The following is a 21,728-nucleotide window of genomic DNA, read 5'->3' on the forward strand; positions in this document are numbered from 1 at the left end:
AATTCGAATTACTTCGAAGAATCCAAGCCAGTCAAGTTGCCGTGCAAAGTCGGCTGGACGACGTTATTCGATTGAAACTTTGAGCGTAATTTAAACGAGCACAATTACCCTCTCGCAGCTAATTAGATGGCGATTCAATTAACCGCATTGATTTCAGCAGAAATAACGGCCCCGTATGTGTACTCCGTCTCTCCGTCGTCCGCCGCGGAGTAAAACCGAAGTTAATTAATGACAATGTACATCGCGCTGAGATGGAACCGCCGCGCCGGTGAGACGGCGGCAAAATTACACAAGGAATCTAATCGCAGCGGCCGCTGCGCCGACGAGAGCGCGGCAGCGGATTAAAAAATCAAATCTCCCCGCCAGCATAGAGGAGTCGCGCGGGCATATTGATTTTTCTACTCCGGTGCAGCCAATGACCTAACGTTACCTCGCCTGCGAGCACGACCCTAACAAAGATTATTCGAAGAATGACGTGCCGTACACGGCGTAGCATCGTAGAAATCGACACCCATTTACCATTTCGTATTCTCGATTGTGTCGCTCACACATGTGACCGCTCCGCGCACGTCATACCGAGCATCTTAAGACACTATCTGGCAGCCGCCCAATCCGGTCATATTTCTCCGATCGCGAAGGGTCACGCGGCTGTGCGACAGGATCCCCAAGGCCGCAAAGATTTACCGTGGACATTAAATTACGACCGTCGCGACTGATCTTCGGGATCGGTATTCTCTGAACGGGACGTCGAAACCGAGCTCGCTGATCAAACGACGCCGTTGAACGACGCTTTTGTTTCTTCTTTTCTCGATTTCTTTTCTTCTTCTTTTTTTGATCTTTCCTTTCGTCTCCAGAGCGTTGCGTCCAGTGGGCTTTTCGGCCCTGTGGGACCGAATCTTCTCTCTCTTTTGTTGAAAATCGAGGTTTGTCAGGAGGACGTATATATGTATACCATATACATATATATGTGTCCGTATACTTCATCGTCCGTTGGAAACGAGATGATCATATATCTTCGTAGGCAACCAGAGCTCGGGTGAAACAAGTTGCGGTATTTGCGACTTCCGAGGAAAAGATGAAAATAGAGAGTCTATGAGACTTTATTATCTTTATTATCGTAACAAGAAAAGATAAAACAAGCAAGCCAGTAATAAATATTCAGTCATCCGAGAGAGATTCGAAAAAGTTCGTAAAATTTTGAGGATAACTCAAATATGTCATATGTTTCCAACACGAGAGACGAACTATAATATCTGGGAATAATAAATATAATAAAATAAAAAAAATATGATAATAATAAATTTCTTTTACCGAAATATTCACAAAAATGCACGTCAGTGTATATGCTACTGTTCGACAAAAAAAGAACACCAGAATGAAACTAGCTTTTCCATTTCCTGTAGTTTTTTAAACACCGAATATGAATCTGGTTTTCAAATTGATCCATCACGTTACATTTTTGAGAAATTTGCAGTTGAAGTTGCAAAAAGGACCGTTTTCACGTATATTGTCATATTCTAATTACGAACTAATTACGAAATATGACATGCTGGAGAAGTTTTATTGTAATCAACATTAAGTATGTTGTTAGCATGTTGTTATAAGTTTTTAGCAAGCGATAAAACTATCGATTCTGATAACTGCACTGTCTGCAATTAAACCAGCTGAAAGCGGCGGCCGACGAGAAACGCCCGGAATTGACAAATCATAAGGGCTTTGTTTCTCCCCATGACAACGCGAGACATGTAACTTTGGTTACCCAGAAAAAATTGTCGAGCTTCAGTTGGGATGTCTCACCATACTCAGCGTATTCCCCTAACAATCTGACTATCACTTGTTTCGTTCGCTTCAAAACAATTTAAACGTTAAAGAATACCAATTCTTGTAAGCTGTCAAAATTTAGCTGGATAAATTCTTTAATGAAGATTCGACTGAATTCTATACACTGACGGAATATGAAGCTATTTGGAAAACGGTTTAACATTGTCCAAAAAAGTGGTGCATGCATTACTGGTGAAAGTTGCATCTTAATATTTAATTTCTGAGTTTCAAACTGTTGTTAAAAGAACCTGGCCGAACTTTTCAACCAGCCCTGTAGTGTTATTCTTATTGTACTAAGCTCAAACTATCTATAAACGATGTAGGAAATCGATAGGGGACTTTTAACTTTTTGTGTGGCAGTAGTAAGTATATTTACCATTGTCCCTTCTTTCATTTTTGCGAAGTACTATTTATAGTTTAATAAAACATAGTTTTAATAAAAACAAATATAATCTCGCATATATTAATACTTACTTTACATGTTTTTCATAGTTATTAAGTTTATGATAATTAAAAATAACCATATCTAAAAGCTCTATTAATTGATAACTTGAAAATTTGTATACCTATTTGCAAAATAATAAACGAAATAGTAGCGATAGATATGAGTATATTGAACTTTGAACCCTGAATCTTGAACCTGTCGCTAGGTACAATAGCCGTCATATAATTGTAGATTAGGTCATTTTGAACAAAAAAGTTCTTCACAACTTTGCAAATAAATAGGCAAATTTTCGAGTTATCGATTAAAAGAGCCTCCAGATGTGGCATTTTCAATCATTAATAACTTAATAACTATTGCGACTTTTGCAGAATAGAATTTTGCAAGGTGCGGTTTTTGCAAAATTACTTGACTTTTTTCTCAGTTTGATCTGATTAATCTCCACAATTTTTCGTTTCCAAAGAATTTCGGACACCCTATATATTTTTGCCAGAATTTTTCGCACTCTACATCCTCTTTTTATAAATAAATACTTGAATAAATTTTATAAATCCAATATGAAATTCGTAATCAGCTAAAAAGTCTTTATATCATATATCTGATTTACATTTATTCAGACTCATACTGATTTATTTAACCTCTACACAGCAGCCTCTATTTGACCTGCCATTTTGAATTTCTGAAGTCTCACTTCAGATCTGATAATGAGCAAGCCAAAGCACAGAAAAAGCCGTCAAGTAGAAAAAATGTGCCACACAAAAAGGGTTAAACATCTCCACTGCACAATTGCGTAGCGTGTCACCCAATTATTATAACCTCACCCTCGTTGTATTGTATTCTTCGCAGCAGCCGCGGCGGTGAAGTCCGGGTGTCGGCGAGAGAAACGATGAACGAATCTAGACGAGCCGGGAACGTAGCGGCGCGATAATAATAATATGTGGACAACGCGGCCACGGACCAGGCGAAAGTCGCGACAACCGTCGACCCCGTCGTGCAAGGGACGCGATAATCGGACGTGGAATCGCCGTCGGGACAGCTTTCGCATCATCTATTCGGTGATATTGGCGGCCTGCATGGCGACGCAAGAAGCGAGATGCGCCAAGTGCCCGCCACCGGACACAATACCCGGCTGCCCGTGCTACAACTTCGAGAACGGCGGTCTGTTCCTGGAGTGCGCAGGTGCCACCGAGGAGTCCCTCAGGAACGCTTTGTCCGGCGTGATACATGCCGCCGGCGATGAAGGTAACCGTCCATGATGCGACACGCAAAAAACAGGTTACACCGCGCGGAGAACACGTATTCCCCTCGCATACATAAGCAGAAATAGCCGTAGCCGCGAACATAAGCCGTTGGAACAAGCCAATATTGGCGCCGACAAGATCGGCACCACAGTAACCGTGCGACTCGAGATAAAGCAAAAGAAAAGGAGAAAATCAAAGAAAGCTCTTGAGAGACTCTCTAGTCGGTATCTATGCAAATGTAGTCAATAAGCTTGGATATCTTCTTCTTGCAGCTCTTGCTCCTGAATCCTTGAGCATGAATATGCTTGAATATAATTAAATGCGGATGTGCACGTGTGTGTGTGTGTGTATGTGCGTGCGTGCACGCGCGTATGTTCTCCAGGGTATTTAAGTGTAATTTATACGCTTGTATATTCTTGAGAAAACTCCTAACGGTTTAATCCTGCTATGTATACGAGAATAACGTGCGCGCGACAGGGGTCGATACACGTCTCTTATACGTATTTTATATCTTCCCGCGACGCTGCGAGGCAGATCGATGAGATCGCGTTCGTCAGATCTGGAAAATCGAATTACGCATCTACGAAAAATTGAATCCCGTTGCATTGTACACGCGCCATGTAAAATCTGTTCGGTTCTCTTGATAGAACCAAACAGATTTTCATCGCGATCTGTCTGATTCCTCCATTCGCGATATCATCGGTATTTTTAATAAAGCGCGGTATATTTTTCATGTAGGAGAAAAATAAAGCACACGATACAAATCGAAGGACGAATATCGTATTGTAACTGTTTGTCTCGAGGGATTAAAAAGTTACAAAGCGAGCGCGAACGCGGTCCGGCTTTAAACGAAATATCCGGCGATTGTTTCAGGCGTGCTCGTGCAATCGTTGAGCGTGTACGAATTAGACCGAAAAGTAGAGGAACTTCGGTCCGCCGCTTTTCCGGCGGGCTCGCAAATTAGGCATCTGCAAATATCGCATTCCGCGATCCGCGAGATAAGCGAGAATGCTTTTGAGCGACTAAGCAAAAGCCTGGAATCCTTGGCACTCGTATCCGGCCGACTAGCTCAGGTACCTCAAAAGGCAATGGGCACGCTGAGCCTACTCAAAGCGCTGGACCTCGAGGCTAACCTCGTTCAAGAGCTGCCCAGCTTCAGCTTCTACGGGCTCTCCTTGATCAAGCTAAACCTCAAGGGTAATCAAATCATGAAAATCTCCGAATATGCCTTCGCCGGGCTCGAGGGCACGCTGAAGGACCTGGACCTGGCGGAGAACAAGATCCGGCTGTTCCCCATGACTTCCCTGAGACGATTGGAACACCTTACGTCCTTAAGGCTCGCGTGGAACGAGGTGTCGCAGCTGCCGGAGGACGGCTATTCCAGGCTGGACGCCTTGAACTTCCTCGATCTCAGTAGCAACAATTTCAAGGACATACCGCTCAATTGCTTTCGCTGCTGTCCGTCCCTCAAGACCCTGTCCCTTTATTACAACGCGGTCGAGTCGGTGGACAAGGATGCCTTCATATCGCTGATTGACCTTGAGTCGATTGATCTCAGCCACAACAAAATCGTGTTCCTCGACGTGGCGACCTTCCGTGCCAATCAAAAACTCAGGTCGATCGATCTCAGCCACAATCACATACACTACATCCGCGGCGTGTTCTCGCGGCTGCCCGAGCTGAAGGAGCTCTTCCTTGCGGAGAATAACATCCTCGAGATACCCGCGGAGACGTTCTCCGGCAGCACGAGTTTGTCGGTCGTATACCTGCAGCAAAACGCCATCAGACGGATCGACGGCCGTGGCCTCGCGACGCTCAGCCAACTGGCGCAGCTGCACCTGAGCGGCAACTACATCGAGAAGGTGCCGCGCGACTTCCTCGAGCACTGCGAGAACCTGTCGACGCTCTCGCTCGACGGCAACAACATCCGCGAGCTCGAGGTAGGCACGTTCGCCAAGGCGAAGCAACTGCGCGAGCTGCGGCTGCAGGACAACCAGATCACCGAGGTGAAGCGCGGAGTGTTCGCGCCGTTGCCGTCGTTGCTGGAGCTGCACCTGCAAAACAACGCAATCACGGACATGGAGACGGGCGCGCTCAGGTCCCTGCACAGTCTGCAGCACGTGAATCTGCAGGGCAACCTCTTGGCGGTGCTCGGCGACGTGTTTCAGATATCCAACGACGTCGGGCAGAGTGAAAGCAGCGGTAGCTCGTTGGTGTCCATTCAGTTGGACAACAACGGCCTCGGCGTCTTGCACAATGACTCGTTAAGAGGTCAAGCCTCGGTCAGGATCATGTGGTTGGGGCACAATAGGCTGACTCGTTTGCAAGCGCCATTGTTCCGAGACCTGTTGCTGGTGGAGCGGCTCTACCTCACCAATAATTCCATCTCGCGGATCGAGGACACCGCGTTCAAGCCGATGCAGGCGCTCAAGTTCCTCGAGCTTAGCATGAACCGGTTGAGTCACGTAACCGTCAAGACCTTTTCAGAGCTGCACGAGCTCGAGGAACTCTACCTGCAGGACAACGGCCTGCGACGTTTGGATCCTTACGCCTTGACCGCCCTCAAGCGACTGCGTGTGCTCGACTTGGCGAATAATCACCTCAACGTGTTGCACGACAAGATCTTCCAGGAGGGCCTACCGATCAGAACGCTCAACCTGAAGAACTGCACCATCACCGTCATCGAGAACGGCGCCTTCCGCGGACTGAATAATCTCTATGAACTGAATCTCGAGCACAATCACTTCACTGCCACCGCTCTAGACCGTCTCGACATACCGGGGCTGAGGGTCCTGAGAATATCGTACAACAACTTCAGCCAGATCAACGGCAACTCCTTGGACGGCTTGCCATCTTTACAGCATCTCGCGATGGACTCGTCGCAGATCAGCAGGATGCCAGCCGAGATCTTCTCGAAGAACAAGAATCTGGGGAAACTGTTACTCAGCAACAATCGACTCAGGGTACTACCAGCGACGTTGTTCCTAGGCCTGGAGGTGCTCAAGGAAGTCAAGCTGGACGGCAACCGGTTCCAGGACGCGCCGTACGATGTGTTCGCGAACGCCAGCACGGTGGAGTTTCTCTCGCTGGCGAACAACGTGCTCCTGCAGATGGACATGTCGCGGCTCAACGGACTCATCAGCCTGCGCGAGCTCGACCTACGCGGCAATTACATTATGTCCCTCACCGGCTTCTCCACCGCCAATTTCTCCCGTCTGATATCCGTTGATCTGAGTCACAATCACCTGGCGGCTCTGCCGGCCAACTTTTTCGCCCGCTCGAACATGCTGCGTAAGATCGAGCTGGCGGCCAATAAATTCCGTCAGATACCCGCGGTGGCGCTCACGGCGCAAAATATCCCCGGTTTAGCCTGGCTCAACGTCACCGCCAACCCCCTTGTGAGAATACACGAGATCAGCTCGGAGGCCAAATATCCGGCCTTGCAGGAGATCCATATATCCGGCACGAACCTGACCATCGTCACCAGCCAAGACTTCGAGGCGTTTCCCGCGCTGATGCATCTTTTCATGGGCAGCAACATGATATCCCGGGTGTCGCCCAGCGCATTCCGAAGTCTTCCCAATTTATTGACGCTGGATCTCAGCGTGAACGAGCTGGAGCTGCTGCCGCAGGAGAGACTGAAAGGGCTGGAACACCTGCGACTGCTGAATCTCACGCACAACTGTTTGAAAGAGCTCGAGGACTTTCCGCCCGACCTCAAGGCTTTGCAAGTGCTCGATCTCTCGTACAATCAGATAAGCGGAGTGGGAAAGAGCACGTTTCAGCATCTAGAGAATCTGGCCGAGCTGCATCTCTACGGGAACTGGATATCGTCGATCTCGCCGGACGCGTTCAAGCCCCTGAAGAAGCTCAGGATTTTAGATCTAAGTAGAAACTACTTGGCGAACTTACCGCTGAATGCCTTTCGACCTCTCGAAACGCAAATACGGAGTTTACGAGCCGAGGGTAAGTACGACGTAGCGTACGCTCGCTTTATTTATTCCCTTCGACTTTCGCCGCTCCCGTCACGCTCATGTGGCGCGGCCATGAATGCCCGCCGCGCGACATCACCGCGAATTAACGATCCTCGCCCCGCGCGCGCTATTAATTCATTCATTTCAATCGCTCGCTATTATCCGCAAAAAATACGGCCCTCTATTCTGCCGTCCCGCTCCGAGCCGTGGGAGAAAGAGAGAGAGAGAGAGAGAGAGAGAGAGAGAGAGAAAGAGGGAGAGAGAGAGAGAGAGAGAGAGAGAGAGAGAGAGAGAGAGAGAGAAGGCCTATTCTGAAATCGGTCTCGAAAACTTTGGATTTAGTTATAAGACCGACAGGCTTTATAAACTAATTTAGATACGTTCCGTAATTGATCAGCTGATCACGCTTGGGCATTCACAGCCATCTACATTGGGAAGCAAAACGGCTTCGACAGATTTTTTACAAACGTTAGTTTTACATTACTAGTTTAGTTCTAAAATTTGCGAATCACTGCTCAAGGACTTGCGCAAGAAAGAGAGAGAGAGAGAGAGAGAGAGAGAGAGAGAGAGAGAAAGAGACCCGCGATTTTTTGGTTTGCATAGTTTGGTTAGTAGTGATTCTCAAATTCACAACTACACGGATCAATCAATGGCCGCGTTCAGCAGAAAAAGCTGTTTACTAAGCGCTTAGTGATTATTAACTATGATTGAAGTATTCTTTTAGATCTTTAACAAATCCAAGGGAATGAACCAATCAGGAACGATAATCACTAAGCGCTTAGTAAGCAGTTTTTTCTGTTGAATGTGGCCAATATCAATGTCACTAGAAAAGAAAACTGTCGAAACTATTTTGCTTTCCAGTGAACTAATTTCTGCTTGCAAACTTGGTTTTAGCAATTAATTTTGTAATATTAAATAGAGAAATGGATAGATTTTTTATTACTTATTATTCTTTTACTTATTACTCTATTACTATTTACTCTATTACTCTTAATAATTGATCAGCTGGTCAATCACGGAACATATCTAAGTTAGTTTAAGCCTACCAACCTTACAAACTAAAATCAGTTTCCGAAAGCGATTTAGGGACTTTCATCCATTCGTCGGGTAAAATAATTCGTGTGTTCCGAGAGAGACCATCGCGGATCCTGACACTGTGGTACATCGAAGCTTTTTTTCTTACACCACCTTCCTTCTCCTCTTCCTGCCTTCCTCCTCATCTACCATCGGTACGATATTGCTCGCGCACATATGCTATCATTCACATGGATCACGTTGTGCCATGCTCGACAACAGCAATCTCGACCGATGATTGGTCGCATGCAGAACTCAGCGCTGAGCCGACGAGTCTTCGCATGCGAGTGAATTCGACCCGGTCGAAAATAGCCCCGCAGGTAGTTACACTTGCGGAGCTCCTCGACATCGAGTGAACGATATAAGTACAGAGAGAGAGAGAGAGAGAGAGAGGAAGGGAGGGAGAGAGAGAGAGAGAGAGAGAGAGAGAGGACCGGGGCTCGTACAATCGCACACAACGACAGGCAACGTTACACGAAACATTACGGTGCTATTCAGTATACAAGAACTCGACGCGCGCTATACATATGCGATATACAGCGGTGGCGTCGCGGCGACAATTCAGGCTGCAGTAAACGTCAGCGGGCGTTTACGGGCGGATCCAATGCGCCGCGATCCCTCCGCAATTCTCGAGACGTTCGTGACGATTGTGCGGGCCTCGAGTTGCGCAGGATACGATGCGGTAAAAACTTTCGCGGCAAGCCCCCTTCAGGGACGACAGCAGCGATCGCCCATAAATATCAAAAGAAAGAGGGGGAGGGCAAGGCGGCGACTCTCCCGAGGTAATCGCGGGGATTGTAGTACCAAGAGGGGCCCCTATGAAGTAGCGAGCTGAAATTCTTGGAGTACATTTCTGTAGTTGTGGGAATGCTAAATATAAAATATTGGTCCTAGCAATAGCTTATTAACAGTTCATTTGTTGATTAAAAGCCGAGTTTGAGGGGTCTTGCTTCTTAGCGATGAGTCCACTTGGCAACCTTCGCCGGGACAAAGTCTAATTGCTTTAATCAGTTCTGACAACGGGTCAAGGTTCGTTTGACGCACTTTTCGCCGTTAAAAATACTCACGGAGATAAAAGTCAAGTTACTCTGATGGAACACTGACTCTTTGCAACCTGTGTCATAAAGGTTTCCACTGGGATTCAATAATCTGGATGTTAATGCCAGTTTCTTTGCGGACAATCAGATGATTATGTCCCTTATGTTCAAGATTAGGTTAGATAAAATTAGGTTAGGTTGCGTTAGGTACATGATAGATTCAGTATCTATTACTTTAATATACGATAGACTCATCGTCAATTTAGTACGAAAGGCGAAAGATTTAAATATTTTAATACGAAGCAATTTAAAAATTCGTTAATCATTATTAATAATCTTGTTGACAACAGTGTTAAGCAAATTTTGGGATTTCAAAGGAAGAGACAAAGAGAAGACGATCATTTGAACCGCTAGTTTTATCTGTCCAATAACTTTTTTGGCCTTCCGTGAGATCACGAAAATGTCACAAGTTCTCAAAATGTTGATGTAGGAGTCAAAAATTGTGCCCAAGTATGATTAAGAAGCAGAAATTCGTTAAGCTGCTGTTTAATTGCTCGGGCTAATGTTTTATATTTACCTTTCCCATACTTAGAGAGAAGTGTGCTATAAAAAATTCAGCTCACTGGCTCGTAAGGGCCCTTCGGAATTATATCCATCATGGGTATTAAATGCGCGTAGAGAATCCACTGCACTGCGACTGCGAGTCCCAGGAGCTCTGGGAATGGCTGCGCGACCATCAGAAGCTGGTCGGCGGCGGGATGAGCCGAAATCGCGGCGGAGGCGGACTGAGGGTGAACGACATGGACAGCGGTCTACTGCGATGCGAGCAGCCGCCGGAGCTGCGCGGCCTGGTGTTCCTCGACCTGGACCCGCACGCCTTCTGCTCAGCGCCACTGGTGCTGAAACTGGCGATCCAGGACATTCAGCCGTTCTCCGTGCTGGTCTCGTGGCAGAGCAGGAATCACTCCGGCCTGCGGGGCTACCAAGTGGCCTATCACGCGTTGGACAACGTCGACGAGGTACTAAAAAGCAGACGCTCGCGAGCTTATTGTGTGTCGCGCCGACAATGCAACCGGCTGCGAGAGCGCGCGGAGTATAAATTCAGATAGCGGTCGAAGGAGGGCGGGGAAGTGGGGAGGGAGGCAGGCGGTGTAAAACGCGCGTGTAAAGTGTAAACGGCGCTTGATTCGATCGATAGTAAAATCCGAGGGGAACGAACGACGAGGCGAACTGTGGGCGGGGGACGCTCTCTCTCTCGTCGACGAGACTCTAATTCATCCTTTACAAAAACGTGTCATCACATTCGCTGCGACGACTTTCGCACGCGCGCGCGCGCGCGCGTCGTACGGATCGATCGCGCGAGCATCGGGCGCGCGAAAAAAGCCGCGGCAACTTTTGTCGATCGCATTCATCGTTTTTATCGCTGCGCAAGAAATCAAGTCTGTTTTCTGTAATTTCTCTAATTGCTGGATGATAGCGGTACAGTGCACGCGCGCGTGCATGCGGCGAGTATCGCGCATAATCCCCAACGCTCGTCACGGAGAATTCCGCGTTAATAATTCCCCGGCGGCGATAAAGAATTTTTCGCGAAGCGAAAACGCGTTTCAAGAGGGAAACTTAACGTTGAATATAAAAGAATAAAACTGAAGAATCCGATATGCATCTACTATGTGGTCGTCGCAAGTATTTTTCTACAAGTATGTTCGTCTCATGTACGAAGAGAATTTCTCTCACGGATATTGACTTACATTGCAAAATGTCATACTTGCTTTTCCGGCTAAGATATATTCATATTCCTCGAAATATTCGAAGAAACGCGATACCGTATATTTTTCAATAAAAACGTTCTTTTCGTGTACATATTATGCCAATATGTTGTATTTATCAACATTTCGTTTGACACTTTTCACACGAGAGGATACGTTCATTTTCATAATGGCGGATCCAGTAAGGCAGTACGTAAATATTCGAATTTATCAGTTTTTGAGGAATATATCAAGGTTGATTTTATATGAAATCTTTATAAAGGGTTTTTAGGGTGATGACGAACCCGGGGTCGAAATTTCAAAATTCAAAATTCAAAATGGCAGATTCAATATGGCGTTTCCAAGTGGCTAATTTTTTTATTCCATTCTAAAGAAGATCATATTTGATATATTCATGTTTTTTGGAATGGTGAATCCACTTGAAATTGTAAAATCTAACATGGCGGTTTCTAATAACTAATTGGTTTTCTATTATAGATACTCTTACCTCCATTATTAGCGGATGAAATATGTTGAAGGAAACTACTATTTTGCCGAATAGCTCTGGTGAAAACCTTGGAATTATGACAGTCGTTATCTGTGAATAAAAACATATAGCTTAATACGTACAGGGTATATCATCAACATACAGATCAGTACGACGGGTTGTCTGTCCTCATTCGAACGATAATGCAGAGGTTGTCGAAAAAGTCACTCGTTGATCTTGTCGATAATGATATTTGCAGTGCTCCCTCCCAGTTATGATGAGTGCAACTAATTTTGCACGGGATCGTTTATGATGGGAACCAAGTTCATTAAAAATTCCTCATTGAAAATTCCTCATTAGAGTGTAAAATGCTCATATTCTGAACTCTTTTTATCGAAAAAAAGTGGCTTCTGATGAGTCTTCTGATTTGTTTAAGCTGCAAACACTTCGAAAAACAAACGCTATTTTTGAACAAAGACGTGTTAAAATACAAGATTATATATCGAAAATATGTCACTTAATAGTTATCATCGACTATACTGCGATCAATAATTTATACTACGTTTCCCGCCGATTCATATTTTTGCAAAAGTGATCTATTCGAAAAACGATGGAATACGATATATATATAAGACTTCTAAATATTTCTGTATCTTTCTTATAACTTCCAATTCCTATCAAATTTTCCAATGCAAGAAATAAATTGAGAAATTATGTGAAACAGGAAAATATGTTGCATTATTTACCCCCTTGACTATTACTCTTATTTACTCTGCTTAAATTTGTAATGTTTATTTCTCAGTTTTATTTTTTTTTTTAATTTTTTTTTAATTTAACGAGGTTCGGCTGCTGTCATAAACTATTACGATGCAAAATTAGTTGCACTCATCATAACTGGGAGCACTGCAAATATCATTATCAATGAAGTCAACAAATGACTTTTTCAGCAACCTCTATATTATCATCTAAGTAAAGGCAGGCAACCCATCATACTGACCTATATATATATATATATGTTGATGTTACCTACGCAATAAAATATCAAAGTTAGTTTTCATATTAGATTCGCCATTTTGAGTTTTGAGACTTTGACCATGGATTCGCTACCAGTGATCCAAGAGAAACCCTTATAGACAAGCTTTCAAGTAAAATAAATATAGATAAGCTTTCGTATCTTTCTTGGTGCTGATCGAGAATCCCGGGGCTGCGGGTCCCGCTCACACTTTCGCACCCTTCGAATTTCAGGTACGTGCCAAAATACTCGAGCCGAGCGTGCGCTCGGTGAAACTGTCGAAGCTGTCGTCAAACACCCGCTACCTCATCTGCGTGTTCGGCCTCGGCAACTGGATGACGCCGAGCGTCGAGAACAACCCGAGCGCGGAGCAGCTGAACTTCTCGCAGACTGAGATCCTCGCGTCCACGCCGAGCTCACAGATGACCGACTCGTCCACCAGCCGCTGCACCGAGGTGAAAACGTTGGACGTGCCGGACGCGATAATCAGCAGCGACGGCTCAGCCATGGGCGACGTTGGCAGTGTCAGCAGCTTCCTGACGCGACGGCTCGGCTTGATAGTCGGCTGCTGCATGGGTTTCGTCGTCTTCCTGCTACTGGTGTCCGTGCTCGGCTATCTCAAGGTCAAGAAACAAAGGGAGGCGGTGAAGCGGGAGCAACAGCCGATACCGCCCGAGTACATATCGTACCGGCACTTCAGCATACAGAGCGGCGAGGCCGGCCACACCGCTGCCAAGCAGACCAGCATCCAAGATGGCCAACATCCGAGTTTCATCGGCAGCATGGGCAACACCACGCTGAACGTATGAGAAAAGTCACGGAACTCCCGACTCGTGGAGGTCTCGAACGTGTGAGCAGGCCCGAATCACTCGTCGATTCGAGCCTGCTGACCGGATCAGAGGACTCCTGCGACTCGCGGAAGTTTCGAATCTACATGCGCCAAAACAAACCAACAAGAGTCTCGAACAGACTGCTATATTCGAATCCCCGCGGCATGACGCCGCCGCCGAGGTCTCGCGAAATTGAGACTCGGACTGTCGCGATCATCGGCGCGCGCTCGTGCCGCTCTCTGAAGTATGACACGCACTTCAAGTGCTACACATAACACACACACACACACACACGCGCGCGCGCGCGCGCGCACGCACGCACACATACACACAGACACACGTACGACACTGAAACCGAAGAAAATACACACCCCATGCACACACATCGGAGACACTTTTTCACTGTTATCCCGGAGATGATGATGCGTCGTCGCGGTAACGACGTCTGGCCAAGCCAGAACTATCGCAAATCACATAAACGAACAGCAACGAAGAGTTCGAGCGAGTACGAGCGTTGAGTGAGTGAGTATATATATTTATGTGAGAGAATGCGACGCGCGAATGGAACCTTACCGATTAAGTAGCGGAGCATTTTATAAGGGATTTTCTACGAGTCTAAATTTCGTTCCAAGTAACTTTAATCACTTTTGCGAAGAGGGGGAGGGCTACAGACGTCATATTGGACGAGCGGGAGATCGGACGGACGGACGGACGGACGGACGGATAGACGAACGAGAGTCATCCCCGTGAGAGAGTGTACAGAACAGGAAATTGGTTTCGGTAATATACGAGCGACGTGAGCGCGCGCGCGTCCGCGCACACGAACCACACGCAAGAGCAAATTCTCTCTCGTATAGTCTGAAAAAATCTTACAGCTTTTGAACAAGACAAGATGTATTGTATAGCGAGCGCACTTTCTCCATCGCCCGCCGAGAGTAATAAATAATGCCGCATTCAGCCGAGAAACGCGTCATTGAACTTTGTATGAAATTGTCACTCAATAAATCGGGACTCTTGAAATGTTAACAATGTGCGATGTATGGAACGTCGCGCTGAATACAATCGATACGCGCGCGCGCACGCGATCCGAAAGGCAGAGGCGATAACGATAACGGCCGTCGGTAGGGTTTACAGATACGCGACCGACCCGTCGAGCTGTTGCGAGGATCCACAAAAAGCTTAAGCAGTAAGCAAATTAATCAGTCACAGCTGAATATTTTTGAGCGCCGTAAGGAAAATAATCAATTTTGATTAGTCAATTTTCTTTCCAAAGATGCTGGCGCGTCCAAAGCGATCTTGACAATGAAATTTATTAAATTGTAAGTAAGGTGCTTCCTGGGTCGTTAAATCCGAATTTAAAGTCAAAATTGCAAAATTCAAAATGGTGGACCAAATATCCAAAAACTCGTTTGGTTCTCAAATAAATTTTTATCGAGGGTTTCTGGAAGTCGTTATTTTGATTAAAAAACGGCACATTCAATATCGCGACGGCAAATATAAAATAATTATCAATTTGTATAAAAATTTATTTTCAGGCATTTTTTTTAAATCGGTTGAATTCGAGAGGAAAGTTTCAGATAATAATAACGGATCCGATAGTAGCCGAAAAATGTAGAAAATTATCCAATTTGCATGAAAGTTGAATTTCAGAAATGTTTGGCTCCATTTAATATAAATTTAAAATCGGAGTTTTCGAATGCAGATGGAGTATGTGCGATCCTAAAACTTGCGGATATTTCCGTCATTAAGAGTCTTTTCTTCCGCCGTTAAGTTAAAGGGTTAAGGGGTTAAGCAGTAAGATATAAGCAGTCAGGAAATTGACTAATCAAAATTGATTATTCTTCTTACTGTCCAAGAACATTCAACTGTGATTGGTTAGGGCCATGGCACATGGAATAACATAAGCGGTAAGACATAAGCTGAAAACAAACCGAGCAAGTTGAGAATATAAGCAGTCCCCGCTTACATTTCATTTATGATTGATCGATCCACTTACGTTTTTCTATATACCATCCGCTTCACAGAGTCGGACATAACCTAAACCTAAACCTAAACAAAACCTAAATCTAAACAAAGCTTCCAAAAAGTTTGAGTAGATAAACATAAACAGTAAGGAAATTAATCAGTCAGATCAGTCAATCAGTTGAATATTTTTGGGCCATAAGAAGAATAAGCAATTCTAATTAGTAATTTCCTATCTGCTCACGTCTTACTGCTTAAGTTCTTCTGCCCGGGCCTTAACATACGGGTGTCGCGTTTTATTCGCGCGAAGAATCGATCGCGGCCGTCGTTCGAGCAGCCGCGGACTATTTATCCCGCACTCTTCAGAGGAGGCTGCTCGTTCGTTGTGACGCGTCGCGCTGTATAATGCTGTCTCTGTCTTTTTCAAGAAATAGGAAATTCGCGGAGTGTACGAGAGACGCGACTGCGAGAGTCGCGCGGCCGCCGCCGAACGACTCTCGAGCGACGCGACGAGAGGGAGATACGGTAGATAGACTTTATCTCGTGTAATACGACGCGCATTTGCCGAACGATTTACGACTAAACACCGCGCTATTACATATCATCCAGCTTCCATTCGCGAGCGGGATCGGACGGCATGGGCCGGGACGGGTGCGGGTGCGGGTGCGAGGACGGTGGCGGACGGATGTGAAGTGGCTATTGTGTTTTCTTAATGGCTCGGCAAACCGCGCGGTTTAGGACGTCACCGCGCGCCGATGTCGCAAAATGGCATGCCATTTTGCGGCGAACGCCCGTGACGGTACCATCAATTTCCGATTGGGCCGGGCGGGACGGATCAGTGGGAAAATGGGACGCGAAAAATCGCTCGTCCCTACACACGATCGATTGCGCGACTCAGATTCCCCGGCGTGATAAGAGGATAAAGAATGTGAAGAAAGTGTAAATGTTAAAGAACGTATTTCTTTGCACGCTCGTTCGGTTCGGAGCGCTCCGGGATCCGCGCGGCTCTGCGGAATGACGCGCGATCACCAGTTCGCCGACACCGAGAGAACACTTGCGTGCCATCGCGGATATACTGAGGCAATCATTCCTTTTTCATAAATATTAATATTAGTAGCGACCTCTCGCCGGCTTGATCGACCTTGACATACTCTCTAAAAGTGAATCAGTGAAACTCACTGTTGATCAGTGATTATGCACTGATTAACAGTGAGTTTCACTGATTCACTTTTAGAGAGTACATTGTCAAGGTCATGACGCTGACTAATTCGCGAAAAGTTTTAGCCGTCGTTTATTGCTGAAAAAGTCATTAACGGAAGGATTCATAAATGAAGCCTATTGTCCCGAGACATTGCACATTAAAAAATGTTCAACAGTACATTTAACGAGGGAGGAGCGGAGCCTCTTCCATGAAAAAGAATCCAGCCTAACCTAACCTAACCTAATCCAACCTAACCCAACTTATTTTTTTTATATACGGTTGGACGTTGTTAAAAAGGATTGTTGGAGGAAGTTAAGGTTTCCTTAATTCTCTACAACTAAATTTTTCTTCGTCGGTATAAAAAGATTATGTAACATGAAACCAGTAAATATTAAGCTCCAGATATAAATTAACAAGTTATTATTTATTTACAAACGCGCATTATTAACTAACTTACAATTTTCAAAGATTTTATTCTAAAAAACGGTTTGTAACTTACATTGGATTACAATATCTATACATGCACATATAATTTAAGTTAAAAATATCGATATATCAGTATGTACGTAATTTCAAAATTACGTGATGTTACAGAGGTTTAAAACTCACGGTGTATTGTTTAACGTTTTTAATGCACACTGTGTCGGAAAAGCAGGCTCTGCTTATAAAACATTTTTGTTAATAATTTTTCAACAATAAACAATGGCTAAATTTTTTGCAAGTTAATCAGAGCTATGTCCTTGACGATATATGACAAGATCATCGGAATCGCGATGAAATCGCCACTGATATTAATGTTTACCGATTCCTTTGTTGTCAATCGCACGTACGCGCGCGCGCGCGCTATTTTTAATGCGATTCGCTTGATTTATAGAGGAAAACAACGTAGAATAAATACTGTACGCGATGTTCATCGAATTAACGAACGGACACCGTATAAATAGATCGGATCGAATTGAAGACCAATCGAACGCGAATCTCTCTCCATTTCGAGCCCACGGACCTCTGTCTTTCTCTTCCAGTACAGATATTTGCGTCGTATGATATTCGCCGAGGAAGCCGCGCGATCGAGGTGACATTCTGCGGTTCGTTTAGGATCTATAAATATACGTGGAACGGTTGTATATATAGGTACACACATCGTATCGAGAGCCTATGTATTCTACAAGTTTAAGGATATCGATCGACAGGATTATTATCGTAAAGATCCCGATGACCTCTTAATTAACGAGACATGTAGTTGAATTTAGCATCCGCGCAATGATTTTTGCGGCGGAAGTTGACGAGACGGGATCCATCGGGGCTTTGACCGGTGATGTCGATGTAACGCGACGGACTGTGTAACGTATCGCGCGCATTAGCAATGAGCGACGCACACGCTCATGGATGGAACGTTTTCGGGATTCGATTTAGCTGACGGATTGACTCGCCCGATATCGCCAATAACCTGTATAATTGCCATGGATATTGAAGTCGCGTTTGCCGCAAACGCGACGAAATATCGCGCTCGCTGCAAAGGAATTTTTAATGTCGGCGCGTTTGCACGCGAGGGAACGCGAGAACGCGAGAGCGCTTCGACAATTTCGCGCGCGCGCGCGCGCGCCCTGTTCGCGCTTCGACGGGGACGTGATTATCGAGGCAATACGATATCCGGAGTGAGCTCGTTATGAAAAATTGTTACGGTATAACGCTATGCGGAAAAATGGAGCTCGTATTCGAACGATAATAGTTCATTATCGCATCACGGATCGCGAGCGATCGGCGATGAGAGAACTCGCGCGAGACGGTCGGGATGATGAGCAAGGAGAGAGAAGGATGGAGAGGAGAAGAGAGAGAGAGAGAGAGAGAGAGAGAGAAAGAGAGAGAGAGAGAGAGAGAGAGAGAGAAGAGCTGAATGTCGGAAAGCGACGCGAAGTCTGTGTATGCATTGTCGTTATACACTGTGTACTGTACCATATACGTACGTCACTGTAATAAAAATGCAAATCTTTTTGTAATCGAGTGTTTTTCATCCTCCAACACCTGCCGCGCCAGCATAGACTCTGAAAGGGCGTATTAATCCATCCGTCCGTGATATCGCCGGGGCCGACGAGATTGAACCATAACCGACCGAGTTTTTCTTACGAGCCTCGGGTACTACACCGGCAAAGAAGAACGACATAATTCTTAGCGTCGTTTCTACCTATCTATATCTAGCCCGCCTTACACTATCCGCCTGTTCCAGAGACCGTCGCGCTTCCACGTTCCGTGTTCCGAACGCGCATGCGAGAGCGGATCACGTTACATTATGTAGGCTACATGGCGCTGCGAACGAAATACGGTTTATATTGAAAACGAGATCAATATTCGCGAAATACATTAATTTCGATATATCGGCCGTATCGGAATTCGTCGACGAGTTCCCATCGAGTTGGCAATTGCGCGACGGCGGGCCTGGCCCAGCAATCGCGGATAAATCAACGACTTTTTTACGGCAGATGGAATATACGAAGCAATCTCTGTCGCGCTGCAGATCTGCTGTCACAAAGAATCGGATGAAGGTAACTTATTAACGGCGAGCTTTGTGCGATTTCTTGTCGCTTTTATGTCAATTTTCCTCGTTCGATGCGTTGTCGAATATATAAAAATAACACAAAACTGATTAAATCACATACATGTGCACACAGCGATGCAGAAATATCGCGAAGTAACGCAATAACATTCTGAGAGAGAGAGAGAGAGAGAGAGAGAGTCACGTAAGTAAGATGGACCTGAAAATAAAAATGCAACGAGTTGTGCATTTAACCAAATGTCGTTATATAAACGGATCCATTTTTTTTAATTCATTACGATATCATCTCGAGACGATCACGTGCGTTAATTAAGCCCATAAATAACTCTTGCGCGTCGCAAGATGAAATGTGTATTTTCGGACATAGCGTAGCTTCAATAATTTGACTGTGGACAAATTTTTAGAAAATTTTTCCTGTAGCGGCCATTTCTTTGGTCAAGCCTTGCGGTAACCTAATAAACCAAATGTATTCCAACAAATAGGATATCATTTTACTCACAGATTCTAACTGAATTTAATGATATATAAATGATGAAAATACGCTCTCTTCCCTATCTTTAATAAAGAGGGAGCCTCAAAAGAGGCTAAAATAAATAAGATCACTAAGCGTTTTCATCAGTGTTTTCTATGCAGATATCGCACAGCGACTTCCACTGACGTTGAAGCTGGCGCTTGAATCTCGAGCTGAGACCTACCATGCCTGAGAAACCAACTGAATAATTCTTTCCCGAGAGTCTTAGCCAATCTTCATCAAAAATAAACGTGTTGCCCGCCACCAACACGAGAAGATGATTCTCAATAGCAGATAAACAAATACTCTGCGTTTTTTATGGAAATATTCAATTTTTTAATTTCTCACTTTATGGCCGAACACTCAAATAAATTACGATAATTTATAATCGCGATAATTGTATCACAAGATTCAACTCATTAAACTGAGTAAAATGATATTTTTGTTAACTTATCGACCTTTAGAAATTTCAAAATTATTAAAATAACAAAAGTTAGGGCACTATTATATATTCTTGATAGTAAATAAAATAAAAAAGTCTAATACTATTTTTTCTTTCGACGAATATTTAACGAGATATCGTAAGTTAAATGTTGAAAAAATTACCAAGTTTTCCTTAAATATTTCAAAAAATATTAAGCAAATAAAAAATGTTTCAGACAAAAGTTGTTAAAATTAATTGGTAGAAAAAGAAGATATAATAAAAAATTGGGCTTTCTATTTAAAAAAATTGAGCTAACCTTCAACTGACCTTGAAAATGCCCTCCAAATAAAAAACTAATAATGCCATTCTCTTTCCCCTTCGAAATCATGGAAAACGTATTTTAGCTTTTTTTAATATCTTTCAGTTTTCGAGATTTTTTAATGCAAAAATTAAAATGGGATATCCTGTATATATACCAGGGTGTTCTAAAAAGATATGTCAAAAATTTAAGGAGATATTCCTCGCACCTGAAGGGTGAAAAAATGTTATATGGACATAGGTGCGGAAATGCTTGTTTCAGGAGTTATGTTGAAAATATTCATTTCCCACATTTATTGTAACTAACTCAAGGTTATATTTATATACATATATATATATATATATATATATATATACATACATATATATAGGATGTTTTATATTACCCGTTCGTTTTATATTACTCCTTTTAAAATGAAAGAAAATGGTTTTTAGCAAAAATCCCAAAAATTTTCGTGACTAAATTGGTTACGCTTTCAATGGTAATATTTTCAATTTTCAATACTGACCGGAAATTAACTATGCAAACCGGAAGTTGAGTTTTTAAATGAAACATTGAACTTTTTCTTGCATATTCAGATTCCATATAAAGAAATAAGAAACTTTTATCCCAAATATTTTTTTAATGCTTCCAATAACGTTAAAATGATATTGAAATTGTAGTGAAAAAAATAAATGTTTCCTGCATTCCTGAATGATTTTATTCAGGCTAAGTGTTCAAACTTAGTTTGAATAAACTTCATTCTGTGCGATTGAATAAACATCTATTCTACTTTGGAAAAGAAGATGCTTGAAGAATTTCTTTAGCATCTAAGGATCGAATTGTTTACATTTATCCTACAAATCATATTGCTATTTGTAGTCAGACGTTCACATCAAGTTTCCTTTCTCACGAAGAATAATGAAGGATGGTAAGATTCGCTGATCAAGGTGGATAACTTATTGGATTATACCTGTCTATCCATTTGTTCGGATTCGCACACGAGTAGCAGACCGTTTCGCGGCGGCTACGTGTGAGACACACTTTCAGACTTTTGATATAATTTCAAGATCACTAGAGATATTTCAGACAAAAAATATTTAGGACAAAAGTTTCTT

At 44.0% G+C, this 21,728-nt stretch overlaps 1 protein-coding gene across 6 annotated transcripts in view; it reads left to right on the top strand.

The window, feature by feature from the left end:
• LOC105184630 (protein artichoke) overlaps positions 1 to 18,823 on the top strand; it is a 168,529-nt gene extending 149,706 nt beyond the window's left edge. For 5 of the 6 annotated variants that reach the window (XM_025304234.1, XM_025304237.1, XM_025304235.1 and 2 more), the window contains 4 exons: positions 3,110 to 3,505; positions 4,378 to 7,470; positions 10,268 to 10,608; positions 13,067 to 18,823. In XM_025304234.1, the coding sequence (XP_025160019.1) occupies positions 3,199 to 3,505; positions 4,378 to 7,470; positions 10,268 to 10,608; positions 13,067 to 13,642 (4,317 nt within the window). In that variant the 5' untranslated portion in view covers positions 3,110 to 3,198 and the 3' untranslated portion in view covers positions 13,643 to 18,823. The remainder of the gene's footprint in view (positions 1 to 3,109; positions 3,506 to 4,377; positions 7,471 to 10,267; positions 10,609 to 13,066) is intronic. The other variant, XM_025304236.1, reaches the window with a different exon arrangement.
• The last annotated feature ends 2,905 nt before the right edge of the window (positions 18,824 to 21,728 follow it).

Source organism: Harpegnathos saltator, unplaced genomic scaffold, assembly GCF_003227715.2.
Source record: "Harpegnathos saltator strain DR-91 unplaced genomic scaffold, Hsal_v8.6 scaffold599, whole genome shotgun sequence".
NCBI lineage: Eukaryota > Metazoa > Arthropoda > Insecta > Hymenoptera > Formicidae > Harpegnathos > Harpegnathos saltator.